General features: G+C 28.7%; 1 protein-coding gene across 1 annotated transcript in view; it reads right to left on the reverse strand.

Moving 5' to 3' along the window:
- LOC132944619 (RNA-binding protein Nova-1) overlaps positions 1-12,602 on the reverse strand; it is a 57,611-nt gene that overhangs the window by 9,178 nt on the left and 35,831 nt on the right. Inside the window, 5 exon segments of the mRNA XM_061014064.1 lie at positions 1,231-1,402; positions 1,875-2,039; positions 3,788-3,941; positions 4,119-4,270; positions 9,794-9,943. Coding sequence (XP_060870047.1) covers positions 1,231-1,402; positions 1,875-2,039; positions 3,788-3,941; positions 4,119-4,270; positions 9,794-9,943 — 793 coding nt within the window.

The following is a 12,602-nucleotide window of genomic DNA, read 5'->3' on the forward strand; positions in this document are numbered from 1 at the left end:
GTCTCTCGACACATTTAATTATTTTTCAAACTAGTCAAGATTTGTTTTATCGAAATATCATATTTGACTTGCTACATTAAAGTATCTTACTGCATAAGTTATGTATCAAATTGCCTGTATCGTAAGAAATAGACGTTGTGAACAAGATTTATTATAATAATACATTTATTTTTTTTATTAAAATCGAATAATAACTGTGGATCTAAACAGGAGCTATTTTAAATCCATGTTGTTTTAAATAATAATAACTATTTGCGAATATTCAAGTCAAATGTAATGTCCTACACGGTTGACTCCACAAAGGATTCTTTGAAAAGTTCACATGTGACAGGCCTGAACTAAAAGCCACTTTATTCGAACTAACAATAAGTACTGAATACCGCCAATACCTATTTATGATATTATATATTATGTAATTGATGTGCATAAATAACGATGTCAGGCAATGAGGGACATCAAATTTTATCATTGACAGCAAAACATCATTCAATATGAAGAAATGCATATTTCAGCAAGGAAATATTGATTACAATTATAGTACCTTAATTAAATTATCAAATTTCATGTAAATATAATTAATATAATAACTTAATTAAAATAATAATTTAATTAAAATATCTGATTAGAACACCTAACAAGATAAACCTAGATTAACCTTAAACCGAGATCATATAGTTCAATAATTTAAAATAAATAAATCGCAAGATTCGTATTATAAATTACTTTGTGAATATTAGAGTCCAATAATCAGGTGTGATATACCTACTGATATCATATTAGGATTAGGAACAATATAATTGACTGACAATAATAATAATAATAATAAAAAGTTATAACTAAACTACTATAACTAGCTAAAACAAATTACATATTTATGTATACTGTAAAGTGTAAACATAATGGTCCATATTATTCTATATATAACATACTCCTTTAATTTTCTCAAAATATATTTGTTATTTTAATAAAACAAAAAAATTTTTTTCGTAACAAACGTACATACCATACTTACACAACATTTTTGTCAAAAAAAAAAAACAAATTGTTTTTTTATTACTTTAAGTGATTTTTTCTAAGAAAATTAATGTAGCAGAATAAATAAACGACATTCTATGAAAAACATTCTTAGCGTTTTAAAAATTCGAAATGCGTTCCGTTTAAATACGGGAGTTTGTGCACATGTAGGTAATAAAAACGCGTAATTAAATTTTATTAATATGTTTCTCTTACTTGGCTAACGTCAAAAAGGCGACGGCTATTTCGTTGACTGCGGATTCTGGATATCCACTGGACCTCAATAACGGCTTTACGTTGTCTAAGAATTTGTTCGTGAATATACCATTACTGACATCCTGTGTGGATAACGACGTGGCATTTAAGTTGTAGCTGGTCTGGTTGTTGGCTGAAACGTACAACGGACACATGGTTAGCGCCGACATGACCGCTAACACGGTATAGTATACGCACCTAGCTACGTGGGGGCGCATACAAAGGGGGTATGTGAGGCCTTTTCTTTTTCATTTTTAAATGGTCTTGCTCTAATGGAAGTACGCATAGAAACCCCCTATTATCCTATTAGTGCATTCTGAAGGAGTAATTATTGACGAATCGGCCAAAAATAAAAATTCAATTTTATAATTTAACTGCATAGCGTAGGTAGGTATTTAATTATATAGACGCCTTTTTTTCGTACTCGGTGACGGATTAGATTTTTTTCCACAGACCTGACCTCAGCGGGGGTTATGAGAGGGGCTCGTGCAAAAGTCGCGCATACTCAATTTCTGCAGTGTTGCCCGGTGCAATCGTTGTTTAATAAAAATAACGAAATAGTTATATTTTAATGAATAATTATAATATATAATAATAATACGTACAGCAATTGGTGGTGGCCAGGGCGTACGGCGATCCCGTCGGATTGAAATTCGCCACAGGGCCATTGACGTCGGCGTAACTTAAATTCGGACAGGACGCGCTCAACGGGTCTTCGATTATTTTGTTTAATATGCACAAGCACACTTTTTTGTTTCCTTCCGTGTTACCTGCAATGAAATAATAACTCGTTTTAAAAAAACACACAACATATACACCATGTATAGTACGCCGCAGTAGAGCCGGTAGAGCTATATACATTGTAATTTATCCATTGTACAGCGTTGCAAAGTATTTTACCTTTTAGTAAAAGTGTTGTATTGGTGTCGAACGACTTTTTTTTAAATACTATTACTATCATGTATTTGAATTTTATTTCAAAAACCTATTAGGTATTGTTAGTGGATATTAATCTGTATTATATACTTTTCTCATTTCTATCCTCGGCTCGGCGGTGATTCATTTTATACGATATATTATTTAACTTTATTAATTTTTAATCGAGTATGGTAACTGGAATAAAACTATCTGAATTTTGAAAACTTCAAGAGTTTGTGGTAAGCAGGAAAATAGTAAAAATGTAACTCAGTAATAATGAGTAGATGGGTAATTAAGTGAGTAGGTTCGATCTTCGACGTCCAAGCTGTATAATGATTTTAATCTAGACAAACGTCGGCGTGATCAGCCCTAAAAACTATTTTTTAACGTTGCTATGAGAGCTAGAAAGTTGGTCGATGTCTCATTAAAAAGTGCTTGTCAAGTATAGATACAAAATGTGAAATTTAAAAATTAATTTACCTTTTGATCGTTAAAAAAATGGTAAATTTCAGCTGGATTTTTGTTTAGCAACGCAGATCTCCGAAACCGAAGAACGGATTTTGTTGTCTAGGGTGTTGTAAGAATCGCATTGTCTAGCATAATTACAGTCCTGAAGAGTTTGAGATCTTTAAATTTAATAGCTTATTCACTACAGACCTTTAAAGTTGTCCATCATAAAAATACACACACATATTGTAGATAAGAACTATGAGTAGGTACCAAAGGAGACAATTCCTATAAAATGTTCGTATAAAATTTTAAGATGGCTAAAAAGTACGTGGTGAGTTCCATAAGAATAGTTAAGCTAAAGTATTAAAAAGGGTTAACATTTTAAAAACGGACCACTAAAATGTTGTCTACTAGAAAATAATATGCTTTCCAGCTCAGAAAAGTTTCCATTTCGAGTACTGCCTAAAGTACAATTCTTAAAATTAAAAACCAAGAAAGTGTACCTACATGACCCCGACCTCGACTTGGCAAGCGTTTTTTTTTTTTTTTGTTGCTAAGTTCTGTAAATCGTGTTTTTGATGAACATAATAATACGATGGATGACCTGATACGGTGTAACGATCTGATTCAATTGTTGTTTTTATTGTTAACATGATAAAATATGTAATTCCACAGAATTATTAGTTAGATAATACTTTAAAAAAATGTTTACTTTTTAGTTTTTACATAATTTTATATTGTTGTGGCACGAATGACGGATGAATATTTCAAACAAATAATGTAAAAAAAGTGTCTTGTCTCCAACGACTTATTTAGAAAAAATAATATAAAACAATAATGTAATAATTTAATTATATTTTTGATTTTTGTATTTGAAAACTATTTGAGTAGGTTGTAGGTATCAGTATACACATTGGCCAACATTGAAGCAGTAGTATTCGATAAGTATTTTAAATACCTACTTTAAAACAAAAATGTATATGAGTAGGTACAGTGTTTTGAATAGGTAGGTGCATTTTCAAAGTGTCCTTTACAACACTGACAATATAATATATTATAATATTTTGGGACTGGCTATGCTTACCGGCGATGAGAATTTAAACGAACAAAACATTAATTATGTAAAACATTAGACATTATAATATTATACCTGACACGGTAATGCACCGTTCTTGGAGTGTAGTGTCCTTCGCTTTTTGCGATATCTGCACAAAACACCCGCTGTCTTCCTTCAACTGTTTGATGTACGCTCCGGCTTTACCGATGATCATACCAGCTGTCGAGTTGGGTATCAGGATTTTCACCTGCAATTTGAAACACTTGATTTAATAAATTTTTAACAATATTCATTGTTCTGGTATGGATATTATTTTGACGTGTCACGTGTGATAACAATACGTACCGATCGTACGTTTATTCGTTAATTATTTATTATTATTGTCGTCGTCGCATTCGATATAATAATATTATATAATATGTACCTGTTTTTCACGATCTGCAACCGCATCACCAGAATTTTGGACCCTATTTGACGCATCTGGTTTTTCCCGGATTCGTTCCATAATAAATGTAAGTGCAGCCATTATATGTTCAGAACTTGATCCAGATATTATGCAAACTCTTTCGGTCGTGCCTAGAATTGTTAAATCGATTGTTACTTTAATAGTTTAATTCAATTGTCTTTGTACATGTTCTTAAGACCAAAACGGAATAACGTTTGAACATATTTTACAAATTGCATTATTTAACATAATAAGAGGATTAACAAACGGACAGTTTTTTTTCCCCGACTAAAGCTTATATAGTCTACAGAGCTATGACCTTATTTTCGTTCCAGTCTCATCTGCACGACAGCGACGATACGAAAAGTGTTTCGAAAACATTTTCGAATTCTCAACCATGTCTTATCCGAACTAGCTTATTTACCCACATTGAGCAATTTTTTTTACAACAAAACATTATATGACAATATAATTGATCGTACACCATAATATACACTACAGTATTGTAATATCACTATTATGCCCACACACTTGATTGTACGAGTCCGCGAGATGTAACAATCGATTGAACCAAGTCATAAAAAAAAACACTATATTATGAATACAAATGAAAAACAGGAAAGTCGGATAATGTTTTGGGATGGATTTCAAACGAGAATGGATTACTACGACATCGTTAGTTCGATCGATACATTGCGGAATTAAATTGGGGTCTATTCAGCGGTAAAATAACGCGACCCGGTATCGATGTTAGTTGCGTGCCCTGTTGTACTGGTACGGCGGAATATAACACACACTAATGATGACCATTTAGTCGCACACGCTCGCCCGTTTGTAATATTGCCTGTATTGAACTCCTTAAAAACATCATATTATAATATACTGTTCGCCGTCCCCGCGTTATGTATTTTTATCGTTTGAATGTGATTTGTTTAAAATTCACATTGTAATAATATTATTTATAGAAATATTGCACGTGAAATTGGGTTAACCGCGAGACGTAAAAAAATAAAAGCATCAACGGGACAAGACAGTGCTTACAGACTATTATATAGTGTGTTCACTCGATAACCTCGGCGCAAGAGTGTACGTACCTATTGTGTAAGTTTTCTTTTAAATTTCAAAGCAATGATAAATCATAACATTCATAAAACCGTTCCATTGTTGTACCATCAATTTTACCGTTTTATCGTTATTTTTAGATTCTCAGCCGAGCGATATTATCGGTTCTACAGCGCTGTGTGTCTTTTATTATTATTATAATTTTTTTTTTTGTACAACTAGTATTATTTCGAAATAAAGATCCTTTAGTTATTCTGTGAACGCCGAACGGGGGGATTCAATTACTGGTTATACAATGATATTTTTACTTACAAAAAATACTTTAGACAGTACCTACATGGAAATGCTCTAAACATTAATTTAGGAAATATTTTAATCTATCAAAAACTGCACACGGATAAAACTTTAAACTCTATATAGCTGTGTTTTAATTAGAAAATGATAAACAAATAAACTTAATCCTAAAAAAAAAAAAAATACTTATATAGTTTACTAACTTTCATTTAGAATCGTTGATGAATAATGATTATTAATAACGGTTTCATTTTTTTAAAAATAATTATGTAATACTCAAGGTGGATTAATATCAATCCACCTTTCTAATACTGCTACTTGCACAAAGACAAGCGAATCAAGTCGAATATCCAACACTCGGCCACAGAAATATCTTAGGTTTTTATTTTACTAATTGATAAAAAATTTTATTTCTAATTACACATTAAGCTACTCTCATTTAAGACTATTTTAATAAACCAAGTTTAATATAATTTTAATAAATTAAAGAGATATAATTGCCAAATAATTAAATACCTAGTACATTTCTAGTAAAAATCAACCATAAGAAATTCAAAAACAACTGCATAGAGTTTAGCTTAAAAAATGATTTTTATTCCACTCTGGCACACTAGAAATGGCTAAAATGGCATGGAATTTTTTCTATTTATGGAATAAGTGTGAATTGTATACACATAACAATGTCACCAAACACAACACACTACAGAAAATATGTTTATTTTACAAAAAAAAAGTGCTGAATTAAACGACTTGTACTGTATAATATGTAACATTGTAACTCCCATTATGTGAAGTCTACTTGAAGGTTTTTTTTTTATACTTTATCCATCGAATAATGGATTTTATAATATTGTTTCCACATGATAACACTGTTTAAACTGAACAATACGAATATCAGATATTGCAAGAAGAATGCATTAATATATTATTATTGTTCTCGTTAAAACCCTACTTTACAATATAATATAAAGAGGTATTATATTGGTATATTAGTAATCGTGTCAAGTGTCAATAACTTTATCAACCATTTCGATCTATTTTATAACAGAAAATAATTTACATATTCTTACGAAAAAAAAAAATACATTTATACCTACTGATATTTATAAAAGATAGTATTTAAATAAAGAACTAAAATGCACGCTTATAAGTGCAAACTCTACAAAACACAATTAAAAAACTTTGGCTTGAAAATAAAATATAATTAGGTAAAAAAAGTTGCAAGCTAGCAACAAATACGAAAAATTAAAGTTAAAACTGTTGATTTGTCAAAACGTTGATTCAAAACTTAACTCAAGTTCAGAAGAATAAAATATAAATGTTTAGCTGAGTTATATAATTTATAAAAATTTAAAGTTACTGAACTATGTGCTTATGTGTTTATGAAAAATATAATTTAACTACGGTTTAATACTAAAAGGTTAGATTTGTTGAATCATTTATTATAAATAAGTAAATCATAAACGAGTCATTGAATATGGCAATGAAGTTATTGGTTTTGCTGTATAAAATATATCTTTATTTGCACCAAGTACAAAAGCATTATTTAGTATACTGTACCCATACTATACCTGTCATTTAAAATTGAATAAGTTTATCCAACTTTGGACGCATACAATAATTATTGCTAAATCTCCGTTTTCGATTTGAATATGTATACAACTGTTGAAGTGGTTCAAAATGAAAAGGGGAAGGCTCAATATGTATGAGGATTTGTTTTATGACTATTAAGAAAAAAATTGACTTTTATATTATATTACATGTTGCAATATTATATGTAGGTTGGACATTAAGTTTGGAAGTTGAATTAAAAATAATCCATGCCATCTCCCTCAGACTTCGACCACTATGTATATAAAATATTTTATTATAACCCCTAGCAATATTGACTAAGAAAAATAATTTTCGAAATTTTTATAATTAAATTTGTCAGCCATTTTTATGAAATACTCTTTATCTTAAAGCTTTTCTAAAACTCGATTATTCATTCAACAAAACTCATACCTAATGGCTAATGGTAATTCGTTGAACATGCTATTTTAATTTCTTCGACTGTCCCCTGCACAATAACACAGTACACTTTTAATTAATTAAATTTTATCCAACAAAACAATTTGAATATCAAATCAATACGAATAAACAGTCGTCATAAAATTAACATCTGTTCTAGATATGTTTTTACTTCTATTTCCGTGGTCATAAAATGTGGCACGTTATTACATTAAGAAGGTCGGGAAAAATGCCGAGTGACAAATACATATGGACACCTAACCTAAACACCTTATTTATACGATACATTAACAACCAGACACGATGTCATTGAACAAGACAATTTTAAATTACTTCAAATATAGTACCTCGTTTGATATTTAATCGATACATACCTATAGTTACCTACTAACAATGTGTTATATAATAATTATATACTAATACTCAATTTTAAAACGGTTAAAAATAAAAAGTTTATAAAAAACGTCATTAAATGATTTTGTGACTTTATGAGTTCCTTTCAAACATTTAAAAGTATTATTTGTTTAACTAATATTTATATTTTTTGTAAAAATGTATGGGTGATATTTTCTATGGTTGAAATACTCAAACGGTATTTGTATATAATAAATGTTATTCTTTCAACCATTTGTAAGCCCCATTTCTTGCTACTAAATAAGCTATTTATATTTAATTTTCAATAATTGTAGAGAAGCTTTTGTTACATAATTGTATTGCAACCGTCGTTTTTATAAAAGTAAAAAAAAAATAATGTTTCTATAATATACTAAAAAGAAAACTAGAGAAATATTACATAAATTCAATCTTTAAATGCATTGTTCATTTTATTTAGAATAAGTTAAACAACTTAAATATAATTGATAATTATTAATGTTTAGGTATATACAATTATTTGAATTGTTATTTAATTTAGGCAATAGATTCTTGAATAACTTAATATAATATAGGTAATTAGTTAATGGTATACTTAATACCTATTTTAATTATCTGTTTGACATATCTATAGATCATCTTTTCAAATAGATATTTTGTTAGACAGTAATAATAATAGCAATATAAAAGCTATTATTAATTAAACTTAAACTTTTTGATGTTTTTTATATTAAAATTTGAATCTATAAAATGTATACGTATTTTAGTAATAAGGCATCTAGTGATTGCTTCTAACTTTCTACCATAAAGTAATCTCTATTACATGAGAACATACCTATATTATATATGAATGTTAAAAATCAATCTAGTGAGATTCGTTCAATTTGTAAATATCCCTGAGGCTTAAATACGTAACTCTTAACTCTGCTACGAAAATTGGGATTTACTATCTTAGATACACCTATATGGATACATCCAATTCGAAGATAGGGATTTATTCAATTACAGTGCTCAGTCCACGAAGAAACATGAACTTATTCAATTGACTGAATAACACTGTTATTCGTTTTATTACGTGGGGAGAGGTTTGAATTTTTAAAATAGGAAGTAGTGAAGTACCTAAATAAAATGGAAATATAAACATAAAACGTGGATATATATAGATATATGCAGGGTAATTCACCAAAGTTGCTCACCCATATTTTTTCCTTTAATAATAAATTTATTCAAATTCTGATTTTTAGAATAATTGTATGTATATATGTATATACCTATTTTAGAACCATATTTTCAATTATATAGTTTTTTATACTATTTAAGGAGTGTCCTGTGAGGATACATTCCTACTTCTTTTTTTCAAATGAGAACCATTTTTATTGTGCTTACCAAAATTGTTTAGCAAATACCCTTTTTTAAAAATGTCTCTAAATCAAAAATGGAACGTGAAAAATGGTTACAGAAGAATATAAAATAGATATACTATTGGATCTAGTATTTTAGTATTTATTATACTTCAGAAATTTTAAGACTATTCAATTAATGACGATTTTTATACATAAACATTTTTAAGTGTGTACATTAATTGTATAATTGTTTATTTATTTAATATTTTAATTATATGCTCATAATTGTATTAACTATTTGCAAGAAAAGTGGGTAATTTTCATTTGAATAAAAAATTGTATCGCTATAGAACATTCCTTAAATGGTAAATAAAAAACCTAAATATTTTAATGTATAGTCCTTGAGTATACTTAACAATTTTAAAAATCTTAATGTTTGTAATATTGCCGAATTAAAAATAATGTTACATTTGAATTACGTAAACTATAGTCGTCTATAAACAATATAATATGTACTTCCTAAACATGAATTTGTATGCAAAAATATTAAAATAAGTAACTGTATCAACTTACCAGGATAGAAATCATTTGTTTTCGACATTTTTATCTTTGTATTGGTCTCTGTTTGTAGCTGTGCAATTGTTTCCCCGCCTTTACCAATTATGGCACCAGCAGTTATACAAGGAATTAAAATTTTCATGTGATACATTCCATCTGAATTTCCTAAAAAAACAAATAAAATAAAATATTTTGATTATAATTCAACTAAATAATTATTTTAATTTCTAATACGTGAATTGTTAAACTATATAAACACAAACTATAAAACTTATACAAAAAACAATAATTATTCGCACGCGCTTCAGAAAAATTGATTTAACAGAAATATCTTTAAGCTATAATAAATATCGTTAATATCTTATCATAATATATTATTATGTTGTATTTGTAATCCATACAAGATAGATGTCTGTACATTTCTCGCATTAGCTACTGAGGGGGTGGTAAATTCAAATAATAATTTAAAAAAAATTCAAGTCATGTTATTGAATTATTATCAATAAGTAAGTCATTGCTAGACACTATTTAGGAACAATACCAATAAGTTATTACTGAATATCATACAAAATACCCGCAACAATATCATATAATATGTAATTGGCCCCAATATGCATCGGCCCTTTTCACATAGCCAGGGGGCAGTCCTGCAAACAAACGAGTATTCCGCTATACAACATATTGTTTCAAGAGATTTTATTTGTTTTGTTTTTAGAACTATTCACATTATACTATAATATTTAACCACTTATTGTGTATCTTTTGTACGGAAAACCATCTTTTGCTAGAACAGGATAATGTATAATATGAAATTGCTCACGACCAGCCATCAATATAATATATTCTCTGTCCCTCAATATGTCACGAACAACAATATCCACAAAAGCACAAAAGTGTCATGTTAAAGTGAGTGTGTGAATATTTCGTATGCAATGTGTTTACAAATCGATATCCTCGAAATGTTCTCCAGCTTCGTACACATTAAACATGATTTGATAATGCGTTTACTTAGGTAACGTTCAAAAAGGAAACCATGTTCAGCGAACAATACATGTGATATTAACATAAGTCTGTACATTTCAACTTTGTAAGTAAATTTGAAACAAAAAAAAAAAATAATAATACTGTTAGGGTACGATCTCAATAATTCGTTTATTTATTTATTTCACTTCTACTGTGATTTGTAAGTGACGTTATTGACAACTTATACAAAAAATGGTATTTTGTATAAAATATAAATCATTAAAATAATCTTCAAATAAATGTTAAAATAAAATGGGTATGCCTATGCACGGTATACACATTGATATTTAATAAAGAGTGCATATTAACTCAATAATTTCTCTTGATAATATGTCTGAGTAGGGTTTTTCGTTATCAGTTATGTGTAAATATTAGTAAATTACAAACATTTTGCACTATTTTATGTGTTTAGTGTTAACCTTTGAGCTGGTTTACTGACTAAATACAAATTAAGATTAAGATTAACATAAATGTTGCTGGATGAAAATATGGGACTTTAAAGTAACAAAAAAGTGTATTTGTCATGTTAAATTTAAAACGAAAATATATAATAGTGTGTTTGTACATAAGTAAATATGCAAATTTAAATAATAATTATTATCTAAAATTATTTTTAAAAGTAATTACTTCGTGTCTTCGTCTATATTTCATAATATTTTATTTTAAAGAATAAATTAAACCGAAACGAGTAGTTCTGGTCCGTTGGCACAAAATTAATACTGATTGTAATTGCACTTGGAATGGTCGACAATATACCAGCGTTGGATATTCTGCCAAAATCACTAGCTCATTTGCCAAGTCTTTTAAAACTCAAATAATACCCCTGTCAATGTGTAAATGAATGTTTTGTATAATATTAAGTACTTTAGTTCTGTGATTAACGAGGATTTTTGAAGGATACTATTTGGTTTAAATTATGTATTTACACATTAACTATGTTTGTTGGGTTGGATTGTATAAATGCGTGCATAATATAACATATTGATTTTAAACGTTACAGTGAAAAAATTGTTTAGAAGTTAAGAGTCGAACTACGTCTGTCATTTTGTTATTCAAAGGACGATGACTCTTTGTAACATTGTTGTTTTGATTAATCGATTGTGCGTTGATAAATTATTACAATGTATGTGTAATGTTTACCACTATTCACAAAAAAAAAATAATATATATTTGTATAGTAAAATATTATTTTAAACACCAGCAAAGAAGTTTATTTTTTTAGGTATTATTATACAATGTTAGCAGGTAGGCAATTATTATTGTTGACACATACAATAAAATATCAATAACGTAATCTCTGTTATATGAACTGTAGTAGGTGTAATAGGTACAATAGAAATAACAGAACATACATGCACACTTAGTTTTTTTCTTTCTAATCTAGAAATAAACAACTATGATAAAAATAAAAATATTATTTACATAAAATAACTAATGGGATCTTTGATGCGCATTTATGTATATTTTATTATTAGAATTATTTTCCATTATTCCTTTTATTAGTCATAGGTACATAATATAATATTATCGTGTTTTGTACGATACTATGATTGAAGTATAGTAGGTATATAATGCTTTATACTTTTATCTATGTAAATTTAATTTCAATGTAAAGTTGTCAAATCGACGGTCATATGCTCCAGAGGCTGTAAATGAGATGTAGATAATAATTTTTCTGGGGGACGGAGTGGCCGAGCGAACTAAGGTTAGTTCGCACACCGGCGCTGGTTCGATACCTCCTCGGTCGCGGGCGGCATTTTTCTTCGGGCAAGTCACGGTGTCCGGAGAACAAGTGCCGCCA

The sequence above is a fragment of the Metopolophium dirhodum genome, chromosome 5 (genome assembly GCF_019925205.1).
Source record: "Metopolophium dirhodum isolate CAU chromosome 5, ASM1992520v1, whole genome shotgun sequence".
NCBI lineage: Eukaryota > Metazoa > Arthropoda > Insecta > Hemiptera > Aphididae > Metopolophium > Metopolophium dirhodum.